The following is a 20,492-nucleotide window of genomic DNA, read 5'->3' as shown; positions in this document are numbered from 1 at the left end:
TTTGTGTTCCATGTGTGCAGTACCCAAGGAAGCCAGAAGAGGGCAACAGACACTGCTGCGGACCGTCGGCAGCTGCCTTGTGAGTGCCGGTGGCAAGCCTTGGCCCTCTGCTGAGCCCTCTCTCCAGACAGACTTCACGTTTCTCTCTCTCTCTCTCTCTCTCTCTCTCTCTCTCTCTCTCTCTCTCTCTCTCTCTCTCTCTCTCTCTCTCTCTCTCTTTCTTTTTCTTTTTTTTCGGAGCTGGGGACCGAACCCAGGGCCTTGCGCTTGCTAGGCAAGCGCTCTACCACTGAGCTAAATCCCCAACCCCGACCAGCATATATCTTATATTTTTTGGTTGTGAGCCTAGCCTTTAACGGCTGAGCCATCTCTCCAGCCCCAGCATATATCTTAAAGAAAAAAACAAGGGAAGTCAGACAGTGGTGGTGAAGGTCTCTGAGTTCAAGGCCAACCAGGGCTACATAGAGATGGTTCAGTGGTTAAGAGCACTTGTTGTACTTTTAGTTCCTAGTACTCACACGACAGCTCATGACTATCTGTAACTCGAGTTCCGGAGCATCTAATGCCCTCCGCACATAAAAACCTGAATATATAGTGACTCACAGGATGAGCTGATAGTTGTCATAAAATGGCACCTATAATGAGAGGAAAAACCCTGGAGATCGCGTGCTGTACTCTGCATTAAGGAGACCCAACAAGTTCGTTCCTCAGACCCCTCTCTGCACAGGGTCATATATAGCCTGGGGTAGGCTTGAGCTCACTCTCTAGACAGGCCTGACAGTTTCTGACCCTGTTGGATCAGGAATTGAATGGAGGGCTGTGTGTGCCAGGCAGGCGTGGTACCAAGTGAGCTCCATCTCCAGGCAGTTTTTGGGTTTTTTTTTTTTTTGTTTTTTTTTTTTTTCACAGCTGGGGACCGAACCCAGGGCCTTGCGCTTCCTAGGTAAGCGCTCTACCACTGAGCTAAATCCCCAGCCCCGGGTTTTTTTTTTCCCCTAAATAAAAAACAAGCAAAACGGGTCCCCAGTGGAGGAGTTAGAGAAAGGACTGAAGTAGCTGAAGGGGTTTGCAACCCCATAGGAAGAACAACAAAATCAACCAGCCAGACCCCATCCCAGAGCTCCCAGGGACTAAATCATCAACCAAACAGTACACATGGAGGGACCCATGGCTCCAGCTGCATACGTAGCAGAGGATGAGGCTTAGCGGGTGTCAGTGGGAGAAGAGGCCTTGGTCCTGTGAAGGCTCACTTCCCCATTGTAGGGGAATGCCAGGGTGGGGAGCCAGGAGGGAGTGGGTGGGTGGGTGGATGGGGGAGCACCCTCATAGAAGCAGGGGAGGGGGATGGGATAGGGGACTTCCGGAAGGGAAACCGGGAAAGGGAATAACATTTGAAATGTAAATAAAGAAAATTTCCAATAAAAAATAAAACAAGGGGTTGGGGATTTAGCTCAACGGTAGAGCGCTTGCCTAGTGAGCGCAAGGCCCTGGGTTCTGTCCCCAGCTCCGGGGAAAAAAAAAAAAAGGAAAAAAAAATAAAACAAAACAAAAAAACAAGAAAACCAGAAAATGGGGTTGGGGATTTAGCTCAGTGGTAGAGCACTTGCCTAGCAAGCACAAGGCCCTGGGTTCGGTCCTCAGCTCCGGGGGGGAAAAAAAAAAAAAAAGAAAACCAGAAAATGAGTGTAAAGCTGTAACCAAAGTTAGGGAAAGAAACCTATCATGTGCTTTTGGTAGAAATAGTCTGACATACATATTTCCTTCCATCTTGTTTTAAAGGCAGGGCGGAACCGCACTCTCCCATCGGGATCTCTGAGGAAAGGCTGTGTCACAGCCTTCAGCTTGCTTTGCAAACTTCCGACAAGTTGAGCCTGCCGGCCTGGCACACTTGGAGGGATCAGCTTAGCCTCTTCTGGACTAGTAACAACCAGTAAGACACGGTGTGTGTGTGTGTGTGTGTGTGTGTGTGTGTGTGTGTGTGTGTGTGTGTGTGTGTGTGTGTGTGTTTGAGTCTGACCTGCTCCCACAGAGGGGTCATCAGAGAGCAGAGGGACATTTCATCCCAGGGAAGGAATGGGTGACTCTGTGCTGCCCAGGCCTTTCTGCCCACCAGAAACGCTAGCTAGCGAGGGCTCCCCCATCTCCATCACTCCTTACGCGGCACAGTGTACTGGGCTCCCATCCATCAGAATGGGCTGGAAGATGGGGCACTGGGTGGAAAGGAAGCTACTTTATTCACGATAATCCTTAAGAGACAGCAGCACACTGGGCCCTCTATCCTTGAGCTCCTGCGATCAGTTCACTTTTGTCAGCTTTAGAGTCCAGGCAGACTCCACTGGGAAAGTGCCTGGTGGCAACTGGGGCAGAGTGATGAGGACGCCTTCCAGTGGGTCCTGGGTCCAGTGCAGTTCTCCTTCCATTCCTAGCATCGTTATCTGCAGAAGGCAAAGCGGACAGGAGCCCTCCATTATTCACCGATGAGCAGACCGTGCCCCACATATGACGGGGGACAACTGCGCTGGGACAGAGCAGTGAGGACTGGCTGGTGGGACTACATGTGAAGGAGGCTGGGAAGGAAGAAGCAAACACCTGCCACCACGTTTTCATAAGAGACGCATCTAGCCAGGCGTCGGGGAACAGCCTGCCATCTTAGCACAGAGGGCGGAGACAGAGCCTGGAGGTCTGGTCTGTCGCTGTGTGGTGAACACTGGCCCCCGAGGCTTGGTCCCCCAGGGACGAGAGCATCTGCACAAACACAAAGTAATGCCCCCAGACCTTGCTCCTTATTTAAAATGATTGGTTAAACGAAGATGCCGACAGTTTATAACTGGGCAGAGGAGGAGAGGTAGGTGGAATTTTGGTTCCCGGGCTTGGGGTCTAAGGCAGGACCACAAGGTGGAGAGAGGAGTCATAAAAACATGGCCATGAGGGCTGGCCAATTGGAGTTAAGAGCAGCCCAGATGGACAAGGCATCTCTTTGGGTTATTGATAGAGAAGTAGACAAAACAGCATAGAGGGTTAATATCTGCCCAGCTCGAGTGCATTAAAGGCTTATCATAAATATGAAAGTTGTGTGTGTTTTGACATTGAGATTAGATACTTAATGCAACACACAAGAGGCCACAGGCTGAGGTTAGCCTGAGCTACGGAAAGAGAACTTCAAACAATGGCTGGGATGTAGTTCGGTGGTGGAATGTTTGCCTGAGCATGCCTAGACCCTGGGGTCTATCCCCAGCACTGGGGTCTATCCCCAGCACTAGAAAAATGAAGAACAAAACCAGAACATGCTAAGCTTAGGAGGGCGTCATGTCAGAAGCCATCCAGGAAAGGTTAAAGGCAAGCAAGAACGTTTTCTGAGGGAGCTCATCATTTGGCATGGCCTGCAGTGGGTGGGCTCTGGGATGCAGGGTCCTAAGAGACTTCTTCCCAGGATTGCTTCTCACTGCTGATCTGCCTTTCCTGTCACCATCGCATAGTCTAATGATTCCTATCGTATTGGGCAGGTTAACATGAAGATGTGCTTCTATATAGCAATGCTGTGTAGATAAATTAATGATGCCATCATTCCTGATAATGATTTTATAGGATTTCTAAATTGATATAAGTAATTTCAAGTCCTCTGTGGAATAAAAGCTGCAGTTAGAGCTCTGTAGTCCTCATGTCATGAGCTAATTGTGCTAGAAGGAAAAAGCAGGCGTGGAACAAATTTAAGGCAAACATTTCTTCTAGGATAACTGTGAACCCATTATCTGCTAAGTAAAGGTCATAAACTGGGCATAGACAACTTATTGTAGGTGCAAGGACAGAAAAGATTGACTAGTTTATCTGTACAAAGCTTCAAAGTAATAAGAGCCGAGGCCAATGATTTAGCTCTTGACAAAACTGCTAACTTGTGACATCAAACTTTAAACTCATAATGAGCGTAACAGATAGTGTTTCCTGAGATACTAGCCTTCCTGGGAAGACGTGTGGACAATTCTGCTGTTATACCTCAAGTCTTACCGATTGATGACATGGATTACTGCCTTAACCTTGCTATGAGCGTGTTGGAATGTAAAAGTATTTAGAGAATCACGTAATCACTACCCCGCTGTAACAGTTCTGCCCGCTGGTTGTATGACGTGGTTTTTAGAGACAGTATTTATGCTGAGGACAGAAATAAAGGCGGTTGAGCTTTTTTTGCTCCACCCAGAGGGAGGGAGTGTCCTTTCTGCATGCTGCTAACAGCAGGAGCTAATTATGGGAAGCCAGTGGCTTTTAGCCACAAAATAGCAAGACAGAGTTTAGTTCTCAGAGCCATCAGCTTCTGGACCCCAGAAGAATAAGAGAGTTACAGGACCAGAGCTCATCAGTCTTTGGCCTTTGTGCAATGGTGTGTCCTGCTGCAGTACCTGTGAAGGCCTGGGCAGGTCTGTGGCAGCGGGGACTGACAGAGGGTCCTTACCTTTGTGGCCGATGTCATTTTGGGAGATTGGAGGTTTACCACTCCATCTTCTGGCCAGTGCAGAAAAGTGGCATAAACAGCCGAGTCTTTAGTGGTGTACCTGCGTGCAAAGACATCATGCCCAAGGCTGAGTCCCATGGTTCCCTAGTAGACCCGCACATCCGCTTTAGAAAGCTCTCTCATTAAAGATCTGTCATGACTACTAGGGAGTGCCAGTAAGGTGTTCAGGAAGGAAAGGGACTAGGAAATTCTTTGGAGTCTTCTATCGTCCCCTCACTGGGTTGTTAAGGTTTGTTGAAAAATTACAATTAACCCTTGAGCTTTTCCTGCTGCCTCAAAAACCTTTGTTCTCGCACCCCCCCACCCCGCAAAAAAAAAAAAAAAAAAAAAAAAAAAAAGAGAAAGAAAGAAAAGAAAGATAGCTCAGTGGTGATGGTAGCCATTAAAGGTGGTCCCAGCACCACTCAGGAAGCAGATGCAGGCACACATCTGTAAGTTCAGGTCCAGCCTGGTCTACACAGTTACAGGGTGTCTCAAAAACAGACAAACAAACAAAACAAAACTTCTGCTGGGTATGGGTGATGTTCATATATAATCCTGGCTACTAAGAAGGCTGAGGCAGGGGGATGGCTTGTCCCCCAGGAGGTGGGGACAGCCTATGCAGCATGGAGAAACCCATGACTCACAGTGACAACAACACAGAGCTTTTACTTACCACGTCCTACTTATTAGTACAGAGGTGACACATTCCCTGGTGAAATAATTCGATCTAGAAGTCCGTGTACAAACTTCAGGATCTTTTAGAACTTTTTGGGAAAATTTAGGATGGAGCTCTGCACAGGGTGGTTCTGACTACTCTCCCAGAGGTCCTGAGTTCAGTTCCCAGCAACCACATGATGGCTCACAACCATTTGCAATGGGATCTGACGCCGTCTTCTGGTGTGTCTGAGGGGATCTACAGGGTACGCATAACATAAAATAAATCTTTAAAAAAAAAAAGTTGGCTCTGGAAGTGGGGTACGTCCACCTTGTTTTGGACCCAAGCATTTTTGTCTCAAAGTGTCCTGAGGCCTCTTGTCAGGGGGCTAAGCTGCCCCCTAAGCCTGTGTCAGCAAGGAAAAAAGAAGAACAGACCAAAAGCAAAGCCCTGAGCTTTGAGAACATCTAGGTCTCTCATTGTCTATCCCTTATATAAAAGCACATGCAGGGGGAACAGGAAGCCAAGGTTCAGCCATGGGCAGCTCAGCCATGGAGAGAAGGCACATTTGGAATCCGGCTGACGGCCCCAGCTGCCCCAGCTGCTGGAGTTTGTGAGCCTCAGAGTGATGACATCATTCACGGTGTTGCTCATTTAGGGAGAAGCCTCACTCTGCTCTGCCCAGGACCCTCTGTCAGGATCACTGGCCTTAGGAGCTTCTCCAAGTGATGGGGGTTTTAAGTACTCAGTTTGATATTTTGCCACCTATCTATAATCAGTCTATCTTATCCATCCATCCATCCATCCATCCATCCATCCATCCATCCATCATCCATCCATCATCCATCCATCCATCCATCCATCCATCCATCCATCCATCCATCCATCCAACAGTTAATAATTCTTTTACTCTGGCTTTACTGTCACTCAGAACTGACATATGGCTATCACCAATCATTCTCGAGCACACGGGAAGGCAGGGCTCACCACACAACTGTCTTGTTCTTTTCAGACTGCACCCTCCATGGTTTGGAGGCATAGATGGCCTCCCCGTTGATCTGCAGCCACTTGCCAACAGCAAGGAGCCTTTCCTGGAAGATGGGGACGATCACGCCGTCTTTATTCGGTCCGATGTTGAGAAGATAGTTGCCTCCCAGACTTATTGTCTGAACCAATTCCTAAAGAAGGCAGAAACGATCAACGCTGAGGCACAACTATTGTGTCTAGAACACACAGACTCAGGAATATTAGGAGAGAACAGTCCTGGCTTCAATGCTTAGCACCACAAGGGGACGCTGGGGGGTGAAGTACACGTTAGAGCAGGGCGCCCCAGCAGTGGCTCCCTAAGCCGTGTAAGTGCAGATCAAATTCACCCCCGGCAAAACTGATGCAAGGAAAGCTGGCCCATAGTTCCAGCACCGGAGGTGGGAAAAGGCAAGATGACCAGGAGTTCAAGGCTGGCCTTGGCTACCAAGTTTGAGGCCAGCAGGGACTCCATAGAGACCCAGTCTCAACAAAGAACTACCATAAAGAGACATCCTGAAGCCATTCTGGAGGGGAGGTATTTGCTGTGACCTCTAACAACTGTCCCTCAAGGCAGCCCAGGACTAATTTTACATTTAGAGAAATTCAAAGGTGAGAGCCCATTAAAGGACACCTAAGGAACCTCTCCATTGATTTCTGACGTCTCTTCTCAGCCGTCTTCCCACTCTTGATCTTACGTAGCTGCAGCTACGCACGGCACATCATCTGGTGCCTGAGCAGCGGCCAGCTGAGCCCCCTTCAGCCCCACAGCGCTCAGGAGCTGTCCTGCCAACTGAATTACCCACTATAGTTGCAAGAAAGCACTCCTAGGCCAATGAACGGAAATACTCCTGGGAAGGGGAGGGGACAGCAATGGCCCAGAGAGTGCGTGCCTTGTGAGCAAGAAAACCTGAGCTCAGAATTCATGTTCAAAACAAGACACCATGGGTTCGGTCCCCAGCTCCGAAAAAAAGAACCAAAAAAAAAAAGACACCAAAATCAACAATGGCCAAAAACTCTCAGTGTCGTGGTGCATGCCTATAATGTCTGTCGTGGGGAGCAGAAACAGAAGGCTCACTGCAGTGTACTGGGAGCAGAGCCTAGCTGAGTGGCCAGTCCCAGGCTAGTCAGAGACCTTATCCCCTAAATAGATGGAAACTGAGGAATGAGGTTACACTGGATGTCACAAACACACTTGCATACACACATCAAAACAAACACTAGCACATGCATATTACATGTACACACACACACACACACACACACACACACACACCTTTCCCACAAAGAAGAAGAAGGAAAGTTCTGGAAGAACATCTCTATAAGATAACACTCTCCCTGAGGCTGAGAAGATGGTGAAGGCAATGACTTCAGAAGATGAAGTCCCTCAACACCAAGCTTGACCTAAGTTTGATCCTTGGGACGCCCAGGCTGGAAGGAGAGAAGTGACTCTCAAGCTGTCCTTTGAACTCTACATGTACAATGTGGCACACGTTTGCCCCCACCCCAAATAAGCAGATAAGCAGATGTAGTTTAAGGTTTTAAAATTCCGACCCCTTCCTCAGTAATAGTGACAATGTCCTAGGGAGAGGTTCCTCTCTGAGGTGATTTGAATGCGCTTGGCCCAGGGAGTGGTACTTTTGGGAGGTGTGGCCTTGTTGGCAGAAGTGTGTCACTGTTGAGGTGGGCAATGAGACCCTCCTCCTAACCACGTGAGAGCCAGTCTTCTCCTGTTTGCCTTCAGAACAGATGCTCCTCCCGCCCCATGCCTGCCCAGACGGACTGAACCTCTGAAACTGTAAGCCAGCCCCAAATTACATGTTGTCCTTGTAAGAGTGGCCTTGGTCATGATCTCTGTTGGCCCCCAATAAAACCCTAACTAAGACAGTCTCCACGTACTAGGGCCCGAGCAGGCTCTAGCAACTGGACTCCGGGTTAGAGGACAGCTTTGGGACAAGCAAATGGCTAAGGCAGAGTGCTCTTACCTCAATGATTTCATTTTCGTCGACGATGGTAGACATGCTCATGTCTCTCCGATAGCCCCAGGACGCCTTGTCCACGCTGGTGCACATCTCCCACTTGTGGTCTGGCAGGCTGTGTGGTCTGTATTTGTCTTCACAGTTGTAGTACCCTCCGTGACGACAGGAGCAGTTCTGACCCCACCGGTCATTCACTACCACCTGATCCTAAAGGAGAAAGGAGACTGGGGTCATTGGCACAGCACCGCCTGGCTCCTTCATGAAATGGAGATCCACCTGGCAACATTCTGTTTGCAAGGAAGAATACCAGGACTCCACTAGTGTTTATCTTGCTGCTGTCTTGCTCTAAAGGGCACATGTGGGACTCTACACATTTTTGGCTGTCCCCATGAGGGTGGTGCTGCTATCTAGTGGGAGAGACCAGAGATGCTGAGAAATGTCCTACAGTATTGAAGACAGTGCCTTTTACAAAGCAGTATCCAGGGCTAGAGAGATCCAGTGGCTAAGAGCTCATAGCTGCTGCTCTTTACTAGAGGACCCAGGTCCAATTCCCAGCACTCACATGACAGTTCAAAACAAAAACAAAAACACCTGTCTGTAATTCACACCCTCACACAGATATAATTAATGCCTGCAAATTCCAATGCACATAAAATAAAAAAGGAAACATACAATAACCAAAAAACTCACGATCACCGCCAAAAGTCAAAGCAGCATCCAGCCCCTAATGTCAGCAGGGCCTGAGCCCAGGGACCCAGCAGAGGGATGCATGGAGTAAGTGTGCATATAGGGAGAGCCCCACAGACTGCCTGTGGGGCCCAGGAATGGCGGCTGAGTGGGTAAGGCGCTTTCTGTGTAAGCAGGAGGGCTCTAGCACTCATTTGTCAAAAAGGCAGGCGTGGGACAGGAGAGATGGCTCAACAGTTAAGAGTGCTTGATGCTTTTCCTGGAGATCTGGTGCCACTTTCTGGCTTCTATGGGCTTTACACATTACACACAAACTTACACAAAGCATTCATACATACAGGTATACATACATACATACATACATACATACATACATACATACATACAGGCATACGTACACACACATATAATAAACAATTTAAAAGTGAGTATGGGGGTTGGAGAGATGGCTCAGTGGTTAAGAACACCGACTGCTCTTCCAGAGGTCCTGAGTTCATATCCCAGCAACCACGTGGTGGCTCACAACCATCTGTAATGGGATCTGATGCCCTCTTTTGATGTGTCTGAAGACAGGGACAGTGTACTCACATATATATAAAGTCAATAAATCTTTAAGAAAAAAAAAAAGCGAGTATGGGTGTTTTGCCTGCATGTATGTTGATGCACATGTGTGCAGTACCCCCGGCCAGAAGAGGGTGTCAGCTGCCCTGGTACTGTAGTTTCGGGTGGTTGTGATCCACCACGAGTGAGCATGCTGGGTAGGGAACTCAAGAGCCTGCTGCTCCTGTGAGTCTCCTGCTTTAACCACTGAGCCCTCTCCCCAGCGTCGGCTGTGATTGACATTCGCTTCCTTCCCCAACATGGCCTCCCTTGCTCATCTGTTTTGAGATTCTCCTTAACGGGGGGTTGTCATCCGATGCAGTGTACAACCCGCTCCATGAAGGCACAGCCCAGGGAAGGGCACCTACCTCAGAGGGATAGAAGTATCACCTTCCTAAGTCTGGTTTGTCAAGACAGGGTTTCTCTGTGTAGCCCTGGCTGTCCTGGAACTCACTCTGTAGACCAGGCTGGGCTTGAACTCACAGAGATCACCAGCCTCTGCTTCCTGAGTGCTGGGATGAAAGGTGTGCGCCATCATGCTTGGCTTCTTTATTTGTTTTTGAAGATAAGAGTCTGCTATGCATCCATGGCCAGCCAGGGAACACACTGGGTAGACCAGGCTGACCTCGAACTCACAGAAATCCACCTGCCTGTCTCCTGAGTGCTAGGATTAAAGGCGTGCACCACCATACTTGGCCCATCTCAAGTCTGGATGGGCTGTCAACTGCTCACTCATAATAGTATATAACTGAGGTAGGGACAGGGGTGCCGTGGTAAATAACAGAGTGTTTCTCCTCAAACACTAAGCAGAGATAGATGTGGACGATTTAGGCCATGGCGTTTTGTCAGTGTTGCTGACCTGGGGATGAACTGCATATCTGGGGGTCCCCAGAGACTCTGTAAATCCCTAGAAGCAAGGCTTGTACTGCTGTTAGCATGCTCTCCCCGAGTGAAGTCTCCAGCATGAGAACTGCCTCTAACCAGCATTCAGGGGTCTCTCTCTTCTCCTTCCCATTTTCTGAGTTTAGTAATAACTACCCAATACGACTGAGCAGAGAGGAATCCAGCAGAGCATCTTCATCCAAGCTCAGTGTTGGACTTCTTACTACACCCCGGCCTGTGCATGCTAAGCACCTGTCCTCCCACCAGGCTACTCCTCCAACCACCAAGCTCTTCTCTTTTCCATTCTTTCCTTTCCATTTCTCTCTTTCTCTCTTTCTTCCTTTCTTCCTTTCTTTCTCTTTTTCTCTCTCTCTCTTTCTTTCTTTGTTTTTTTGGAAGCAGAATTTCTCTGTGGCCCTGGCTGTCCTGGAACTTACTCTGTAGACCAGGCTGGCCTGGAATTCATAGAGACCTGCCTGCCTCTGCCTCCCAGATGCTGGGATTAAAGGCATCACCACCACGACCGGGGCCAAGCTGCTTCATACTTAGATCTTTCTTTAAAATCTATAAATCGGGGTTGGGGATTTAGCTCAGTGGTAGAGCGCTTGCCTAGGAAGCGCAAGGCCCTGGGTTTGGTCCCCAGCTCCGAAAAAAAGAACCAAAAAAAAAAAAAATCTATAAATCAAGAACATGCAAAATCTTTGACATTTCCTATCATAAAGATTAAGACATCTGTCATTCAATAAAGTTTCCACAACACAAGGTGTAAAACGGCAGCCTATGTACCAGCTAGTTGTACTAGCTAGTTATGGGGAAGGTTCAGTTAGCTAAGTACCCTTTAAACCTTGGGTACAGAGCTAGGATCAGTGCCACACACCTGTAATAACCCCAGTTCTTGGAGAGCAAAGGCTCAATTGCTGTGCATTTCTCCTGCCACAGCTGCCTTCTGACAGCCGAGAGTACAGGTAAGTATCTGCACGCTCATTCATACACTCTTATCAACGCCAATAATTGGTGAGTTAAATAACTACCTACCTTGACCGGGCTTTCATTGTAGAGCCAAGCAAGGAACTCCGTGGAGTTCCAGTACGAATCGGGACACTCCCACTCCCCATCAGACCAGATTAGGTCAGGCTTGTACCTGGAAGACACGTGACCAGAACAGTTTGCCATCGGAGTCTGGATCTAGTCCAGTCTATGGACAGGTGTTTGCCCCACATATTTAAAAATTAGAACTGGGAGTCTGGCTCTGTGGGAGAACACTTGCCTATCCCAGTGAGGTCTTGGGCTCCATTCCTAGCCTGTCAGAAAGAAAAGTCTCTTGATTGGAAATGACCATAAAAATTACAATGTAGAAACTAAAGTGATAAGAAATCATTTTTTTTCTGACACACACACACACACACACACACACACACACACACACACACACACACAAACCTGAGAGACAGGGTGTAGAGAGGTGGCTCACTAGTGTGGAGCCAGCAGCAGATGACTCAGGCTCTGGAAGAACACAGGCTGCTCTAGAAGTTGAGTTCTGATTTTCCACACCCACACCGGAAGCTTACAATCACATATACTCCAGTCCCACGGGATCTCATGCCACGTTCTGGCCTCTGTTGACACCAGGCATGCATGGAGAGCACAGACAAACATGCAGGCCAAACACCCAAACAGCTGCAGTAACTGTTTTAATTAAAACAAGAGCTTCAGGGGCTGGTGAAAGGCTCCGGTGAAAAGGCGGCAAGTCTCACGGCCTGAGTGCAATCTCTGGGACACTGCGTGCACACATCCCAAAGAACTAAAATGTAAGAGTAACAACAACGGCAGCAACAGGAATGATAATGACCGCGGTATTCAGGCGCGTTCCCTCTAACCGCCTTTGCTGCCCCTTTTAGAAAGGAGCTGTGATCCATGTCTAGAGATTGCCTCCCTTCAAGCAACCAACTCTAATTAGGGGTGCTGCTCCCAGGGCTTGACAGTCACCTCAGGGGGTAAACGAGCGAGCGTGCTTACTGCTTACAGAGGACCTGGGTTTGCCTGCCAACAACATGGTGACTCACAACCAACCACTTATTTCAGGGAATCTGATGCTCTCTGGCTTCCTCGGGCACACGCTGCCCACACATAAAGAATAATGAAGCTTTGGAAAAGAGGCTGCGGCAGGCCAGAAGGCTCAACTGAGCTGGTAAAGCTCCTGCTGCCAAGCCTGATGGCCTGAGTTCGATCCCCAGGGTCCTCATGGAAGGAGAGAACTGACTTCTCCGACCTCCGTGTGTGCTGCGGCACATCTGTGCTCATACACATACATAGGCACGAGCATGAAATAATCAACTGTGACAGGAAAAACAACAGCAGTGCTCACCGCCTGGGCCAGGTGGCTCAGTGGTGGCTCACGCCTGTAATCCTAGCACTTGGGGATTTGAACCTGAGTTGGGAGATTTGCAAATTAGAGGCTACCCTGGGGCTCTATGCCCATTATCTCATCAATTCCCATAATTATGAACCCCAGTTCAGGGATAGATAAGAAAGCAAGGGAGAGGCTAAACAAGTTGGCTCTAAGCCACACAGCTTACAAAGTAACAAAGCCAGGGGTGCTGGCACAGTGTATAATCCCAGTGTGCCAAAAATCCCGACCCAGCAGGTCTGCTATAAATGTGAGGCCAGCCAAGGTTAGATAAGACTATGGAGGGGGACTGGAGAGATGGCTCAGTGGTTAAGGGCACTGACTGCTCTTCCAGAGGTCCTGAGTTTGAATCCCAGTCAACCACATGGTGGCTCACGGCCATCTGTAATGAGATCTGATGCCCTCTTCTGGTGTGTCTGAAGACAGCTACAGTGTACTTATATATAATAAAAAAATAAATCTTAAAAAAAAAAAGACTATGGAGAGAGGAAAGAAGGAAAGAAGATAAACGAGAGAGAGAGAGAGAGAGAGAGAGAGAGAGAGAGAGAGAAGAGAAGAGAAAAAAGCCCAAAAACTAAACTTGACTTCAGAACTCCAGACACCTGCACTTGGCCATCCCCCTGCAGGTCTTTTACAATAGTCATCTGGCTAGAACCAAATGCAAGTGGACTGCCTAAAAGCTGGGGACAGTGGTTCATGGCTGTAATCCCATCGTTCAGGGGAGGCAGGAGTACTGTCTGAAATTAGCGGGCAGCCTAGGTTACAAAGGAAGACCTGTCTCAAAAATATACCAACCGACGAACCAACCAACCAGCCAGGAACAGTGGCTCAGGCCTGAAATCCGCACACTTCAGAGGCTGAAGCAGGAGCATCAACAAGGGCTACAAAGTGAGAAAAAAAGAAAAACTGCCAGGCATGGTGGTGGCAGAAGTTTTTGACCCAGTACTTGGGGGGCAGAGGCAGGTGGAGCTCTGAGTTTGAGGCCAGCCTGGTCTACATAGTGATTTGCAGGACAGCCAGGGATGCACAGAGAAACCTTATCTTGGAAACCCAAAAGAAAAATCCAAACATAACAACAAAAACAAAATATATAAAATGAGAGTTGGGGTGAAGAAGCTCTCTTAGGCTCTGGTGGCCCCCCACATGCAGCTAGGGAAAGTGTGGACGCGGACAGCGAGAGGGTCAGTGGGTAAAAGGGCTTGCCTTCAAGCCTGATCCTTGGGGTCCACATGGCAGACTGAGAAAACTAACTTCCCAAGATTGTCCTTTGACCTGAATACGTGTGTTGTGGCATGCAATGCCATTCATCCTCAATCAATCATCAATCAATCAATCAATCAATGTAAAAGAAAACATGAGGCAGGTTAGCTTTTCTGATGCTAAGGTCCTGTTCCCCAATTGGTTCTTGATCTGTTAGAAAAGAAGCCAAGGACCAATTGCTGGGCGGAATAGGCAGGACTTCCAGGTCCCCATAGACACTAGGGGAGAAAGAGGGAGAGAGAGAGGGAGAGAGAGAGAGAGAGAGAGAGAGAGAGAGAGAGAGAGAGAGAGAGAGAGAGACACCATGCTTCATTCAGAGGGAGAAAAGGTGACCAAGGTGAGATCTCAGGTGGGGCAGCAGCCTGTGGCCACTCTCACAGGCAGGTGGCTATGGGTGTTGAGCAGGGACTAGATGTAACTAGATGTAACTAGATGTAACTAACTAGATGTAACTAGATGTAACTAGATGTAACTGAGCAGCTAGAGTTGAGGGCAGATGGAGAGGTGTGGAGCTAAGAGTATTGATAAGGGCAGGCTTCTCCAGGGGGGAGATAAGTAGCGCCCAGCAATTGTTTCAAAAAGGCAAGTTGAAGTTGAGCAACGCCTTTGCCTGTGATTTTTATCCGTGGATTCAAGCTGGGTGGGGACTGAGCTACAGTAAGCGACAAACTCCACATTGCAATTGGTTGATTTGCGAATGGTGACCTCTCCAAGGTCCTGACTAGACCCACTGGCAAGTGGGGAGGGTGCTGAAGCTCTGGCTTTGACACAGGACAGCCAGCCAGGTCCCTGTGACTGCTGCATCAGTGAGCGTGCACAGCCCAGAAGTTCTGGGCGTGGGAAGGGAAGGAGAGAAGCAAGCTTTGCACTGACGTAAACTCCACTTTTATCATACTGATGTCCTCTACGTGTTTTTTGTAGAGCAGCTTCTACAGTGGTCAGGCCTGGGCGATCCTCCTTCTTACCTATTCACGAGGTCGTACAGCTCTGGCATTGTTTTTGTACTGACGAAATGCTGAGTCTTGAGGCCATTTTTCTTATCTAGTAGGTAGAGTGGATGGAACCACTCAAAGAGCGAGTGGTAGAGGCCGTATCGTATGTTCCTTGAACAGAAAAAATACAGCAGCAGCTGGCGTTAGGCAGAGAGAAAACAATTTGCTTCACGAAAAATCAGGCTGGGTGTGGAGTCAGCACATTGGAGGGGGAGACAGGAGTTCAAGGTCATCTTTGGCTACTAAGTGGTATGATGTCAGCCTAAGCTATCTGAGATTTTTTTTTACTTAATTTAAATAATTTATTTAACACACATACACATTTGTTTGAGACAGGGTCTCAATATGTAGCCCTGGTCAGCCTGGGACTGGCTATGTAGATCAGGCTGGCCCCAAACATCCACATGCCTCTGTCTTCCGAGAGCTGAGATTAAAGGCAAGCACCACCACCATCTTCCTTATTTTTTATGGTGCTGGGAATCACCTATGCTAGGCAAACATTCAGTCACGTGCTACATCCCCATCTGTATTAAACATTTCTTTAAAGAACTAGAAGGAAGGAGATGGAAGGTTCCTAACACAAATGTCGAATGATTAAGGATCTAGAAATGCTAATTGCACATTATACACCAAACACAGGTCACACGGTGCTTCCATAAATATGCGGTTATTATGGCTCAGTTAAGATGATGCTGTGCAAACATTACAATGAAAAAATTACACAGCAAGAAAGAACTGAGGTGGCGGGGGTGGGGGAGGCTGTCATTTCAGTATGTGACTCGGGGACTAACCACTGACAGAGAAGGTACCAATGTGTCCTGCTAAGGGTTGGTGTGTGGCCACAGATCTGGAAGCCTAGCACCTGGAAGGCAGAGGCAGGAGGATTGCATCAAGTTAGAAGGTAGGGTGCAGCACGTTTCAAGCTCTTCGAGGATACAGTGCAAGGTTCTGTCTCAGAAGACCAAACCAAACAAAAAGAGCTACTTCCAAAGTCCAGGTGTGATCCACCCCTAAGTCACATGAGCAGTTGTCACAGGGTTAGTGGCCAAGTGCAGCATGGGCACAGAACAGAGCAAGTAGCAGGAGTCAGCAAAAGCATTCTTAGAGGTCCAGGTAGTCCCCTGGGCTTTGCCAGCCCTGCGGTCTCTGTCTCAGCTCCCAGCTTGTTCCGGGAGACAGTCCTGGCCAGTCTGTCTGCTAGGCATAGCTGTGTCTAATCAAACTCCATTTATAGAAACAGGCAGAGCAGAAAGGAATCTACTTTCTTAAAGGCAGACATAGCCAGTAGGGCTCAAAACCTGAATACGCACTGGGGGTGGGGACAGGGCTTGGTGTGTACTGTCTGCACCTAGGCTCACATATGTTCTGAAGGATGCTGGCGGAAGTGGGACACCTCAAGGACATCCTCTGGTTCCTGCTGCTCCCTGGTCATTTGTCACGTGAATGAACGACCTCTACCACAGTGTGTGGGCCACATGTATGCAGCTGCACCACTATGGTGGTCTGAAAAATCAACCTTTCCTGCCTGAAGCCGCTTTTAACAGGTATGGTGGTCGCTGACACAGAAGCACCTAATACACTCAGTGGATGAGCAACTGCTTAATATACACGAGGTAGGGTCCTGTGACCCTCAGTCCCAAAACCCAAAGCCACCCCCCCCGCCTCTGCCACACCCAATTAATAATAGAAACCAATAGAGAAGCTGATTTCTATTATTATTGTTTAGCTTTTTAAGATACAGTCTTATTTAGCCCAGGCTAGCCTCAAACTCACTCTACACCTAAGGCCAGCCTTGAACTACTGACCCTCCTGCCTGGCTACTTTATCTGGCTTGGGTTACTTTGCCTCCCAAGTAAGTAACATCAGCCTGGCTAGTTACTCCCTATTAAGTGACGAACACTGAGGTGTGTGGAGGAGAATCAGTTGTGTGTTGCCTTCTTTAGTGTCCAGTCAGCCATTATCAGAGCTTGCCCTGAGGCATGAACAGCTCAGTGTTGGATGCTGGCAGCTATGGAGGAAAAAGGTGGGTCCCAATCTCCCTGGCTTCCATCACATACTGGAGAAGGCTCTGTATTACACGTTTTCCCATGGAAATCCTTTGAAGGCTACGACTAGACCATCACAGTCTATGATGGGTGTCCTCCACCCCACTGTGAACTTTCTCTGTATCACCTTTGGTTCTGTGAAAAACCACCAAATCTAAGTCTGGGAGCCCATCTGCTTGTTGGCTAAATGACCTCGGCAGACAAACAGGAGGATAGAGGGTGGATCTCTGGAGGGCTGGGTGGGAAAGATGGTGGAGTAGCTGGCTGTCCACAGACACGTACCTCTTCCGCACAGCTGCTCCCAACTCACCGACCAAATCACGGTGGGGCCCCACGTCCTTCGAGTTCCAGTTCCAAGACACGGCGCTTGGCCAGTTTGTGAAGCCTTCGTGATGCTTTGCGGTCAGGACGACATACCTGCAGGCATCAAAACCAAAGGAGAACAAAGGAATCGGGCAATGTCCACAGCTGTGACCTTGCCTGGCATGCCTGAGAATTTTTTTTCTCTTTTTTTTCCGGAGCTGGGGACCGAACCCAGGGCCTTGCGCTCGCTAGGCAAGCGCTCTACTGCTGAGCTAAATCCCCAACCCCCTGAGAATTTAACATGTTGGGCAGGTCTTGATGAAAGGATACGTCCTGGGATGAGTCACTATGACAACCATGATGCTTTTACAGTGATAATATCCCCAAGCAGGTATGACTCAAGAACGGATGGAGGTACTGGAGGCCGAGAGAGGGGAAGCTGGCGAGAGAAAAGCTGTGCTACTTAGCTCTTAGGTTCAAGCCTTCTGGGAACAACTGAGGAATCTGTTTCAAACCTCTGCCCCGTTCTATTGGCAAGAACAAAGGGTAGTCACAGCAACTGTTTGTCTTTGTAAACAATGTCTCGAAATTGTCTTTCATTTAAGGCGACAAAGACTCAAATACCTGGGACTGAAAAGACCAGTGCTGAGATAGTCAATTCATCCGATGTATTATTTACTTTTATAGAAAAAGAAAGATAACACGTGTATGAGATTTCACCACTAGCTGGTGCAGGGGCCCCTGGACTTCAGAATTATACAGTATCCTAGGCTCATACAAACGGTCCTTCCTGCAGTACATCTCTTTCCTCTTTTAAACAGTCCTTTTGAAATATAAAAACCCTTCCCACTCAACAAGCAAATAACCACTCCCTCTGGGTATGGCTTGCAGACCCTGGGTGCAGTGGTCAAGAGCTTTCATTTCCAGATCATAGATCTGCAGTCTAGGACACCAGGCTTCTTCCTCCCTCTGGGTTGGTCACCTAGTCCATAAAACAGGAAGTCTGGAGAGGGGCTGGGCTAGAAGACAGATTCCTATTCCCTTGGGCCTTTTACTCCCACACTGTAATGGCCAAAATACTAAGTGCCAGCTATACACAGCCTTTCCCTTCAGTGTGAGAAAACCCAAGGTCAGAGGAATCAGAAAGCAGGAGTTTGCCGGAATCACTGAGAAAGTAGAGGACTCCACTAAGCCAGGAGCGGGAGGCTGCCCTCCCAGTGGCCAAATCCTCTGTCAGCCAAAATTCTCTCTGGCTTAGAGGGATCTCACAATGCACTTCCTCTGGAGGGCTCTGGCCAAACAACCCCTTCCTCCTCTGAGTTCTACCACAAGGAAGTGAGAAGCGAGGGGACCCCAACAGAGTACAACCCTAAACTCCCATCCTTCTCATTGTAGAGGCACAAGGAAGTCAGGCGGCTTCTTTTTATAACCTTTCACGGACGCTGTACGTAGCCTAAGGGGACTGGCTCAGATCAACAACTCAGGGCCACTGACGGGAATCTGGGCTGTGTTCTGGACCTTTCAAAGGAGACGCCGAGTGTAGCCTGGCTCTATTCTCTCCGCACAGGTGTACTGCCCAGTGCTTTCCCGCCTTATTTATTTATTTTTTTTAACTGATCCCAAGCTGGATCCTCTTCTTTAGCATCGGTGCTCCTTTCTCCAGGATGCAGAAGGTCCGGGGCCTTTCGAGGTCAGGCAGCACCGGCCGTGGGCCTGCCTGGTCCCGCCTCGCGCCCGTCCCGCACTCACTTGGCCCCGGCAGCCTGGAAGAGGTCTGCCCACTCCTCCGGATGGAAGAAGCGCGCTGTAAACTGCGGTGCAAAGTCGGCGTAGCTGAAGCCGGGCGGGTAGTTTTCTTTCATGAAGCGCACGTACGCCGACGACTGCTCGCCCTGCCAGTGCCACCAGAACCACTCGCTGCCCCAGGCGGGCACCGAGTACACCCCCCAATGCACGAACAACCCGAACTTGGCCTCGTCGAACCATCTCGGCAGTGGTCGCGAGTCCAAGCTCGGCCAGTCCGGAGTGTAGTGGTGCGGAGCCAAGCCCCCTGCCTGGGCCGAAGCTGCCAGTAGCAGCAGAAGCCCGAAGCCCACCGCCCACCACTCACTTTTCAGCTCCCACATCCCTGCTTCCGGGACCGAACCGCCCCCCTCTTAATGCGCAGGCACCGGAGAGTAGCCCCGCCTCTCAGAGTAACGATTGGCTTGGAAGGGGAGAGGGGCGGGGTCAGTATGGCGGTCCAGAAGGCCGTCTGAGGCGCCGGCTCTGGAGCGCCCTCTGGCATTGAAAGGGAGAAAGACCTAAGGAGGCGTTGGCTGGCTCTGATCTATTGAATTTAAATTCCGTAGACTCCTTTAAGGATTTAATTGCCGGGTTCCCGCAAGTGGGAAAAAAACCAGGGTGTGGGGAAAACAGGGAGAAGTCCACGTTGTTGCACCAATTCTCAGGGGAAGGCTGAAACCAGGTCGTTTTAGTGACTTGGTTTCTCTGTACTATACATCCAGCCGGCAGGTGGAGCTTAGCAGATTGGACTGTGGTGTAGAGATTTAGAAATAAAGATGTAAAAACAAGATAAAAGGAGCTTTATGCCGAGGGAGAGAAATGGCTGCTGAAAGACTCAGGGCAGACATGGTTATCTTTTGTCCGTTGAACTTAACTTAGAGAACTCCGAGGAACTTAAACATTTTAATTTAACTTAAAATTGTAACTCAAATTTATTTTGAGATACGGGGGTGGGGGTTTCAAGTGTCTCAGGCTGGCTTGGAACTTACAGCTACAGTGATTTTGCATTCCTGACCCTCCTGCTTCTATCTCAAGATGCTGGGATTATGGTTGGGGGTAGCATTGCCATTCTGGTTTTATGTAGTACTGACCTTTGAAGCAAGAGATTTGCAGACTGCAAACGAAGCAGTCTATTGATTGAGCTACACCCCCAAAACCTTGAGGTTCTCTCAGAGAGCTTAGCATCTAACTGAAGAAAACCTGACTTAGGAGCGGGGTAGTTTGGGAGTAGAGCCCTTGCTTAGTATACCAGACAGGCTGAGGTTTAATCTGGTACCACTAAGCACACTTGCCTAGCCCACCCACATACAGGGGACCACTGAGGCATGTATGACCAGAATATTGAGAGCCAAGAGACACTCCTTCCCTTGGAAAAAAAATCTATAAAA

At 48.9% G+C, this 20,492-nt stretch overlaps 1 protein-coding gene across 1 annotated transcript; it reads right to left on the bottom strand.

The window, feature by feature from the left end:
* Positions 1–2,215: 2,215 nt before the first annotated feature.
* Fuca1 (alpha-L-fucosidase 1) lies at positions 2,216–19,466 on the bottom strand. The gene is made up of 8 exons (NM_012562.2): positions 19,069–19,466; positions 17,299–17,433; positions 14,945–15,082; positions 11,348–11,453; positions 8,150–8,350; positions 6,129–6,319; positions 4,445–4,544; positions 2,216–2,435 (listed from the first exon to the last, which is right to left on the bottom strand). Exons 1-8 carry the CDS (start codon positions 19,443–19,445, stop codon positions 2,295–2,297), a joined length of 1,389 nt encoding a protein of 462 aa, NP_036694.2. The 5' UTR covers positions 19,446–19,466; the 3' UTR covers positions 2,216–2,294.
* Positions 19,467–20,492: the final 1,026 nt, after the last annotated feature.

Source organism: Rattus norvegicus, chromosome 5 (assembly GCF_036323735.1).
Source record: "Rattus norvegicus strain BN/NHsdMcwi chromosome 5, GRCr8, whole genome shotgun sequence".
In the NCBI taxonomy this organism is placed as follows: Eukaryota; Metazoa; Chordata; class Mammalia; order Rodentia; family Muridae; genus Rattus; species Rattus norvegicus.
This window is presented reverse-complemented; position numbering and strand designations above follow the sequence as displayed.

Excerpts from the sequence above, each read along its gene's own strand:
- Fuca1 (NM_012562.2), bottom strand. The coding sequence starts at position 19,445 with ATGTGGGAGCTGAAAAGTGAGTGGTGGGCGGTGGGCTTCGGGCTTCTG. Across the intron at positions 8,351-11,347 it reads ACAATGAAAGCCCGGTCAAG|GATCAGGTGGTAGTGAATGA; the intron begins GTAGGTAGTTAT and ends TTTCTCCTTTAG. Across the intron at positions 4,545-6,128 it reads AAGAACAAGACAGTTGTGTG|GTACACCACTAAAGACTCGG; the intron begins GTGAGCCCTGCC and ends CTTTGCACGCAG.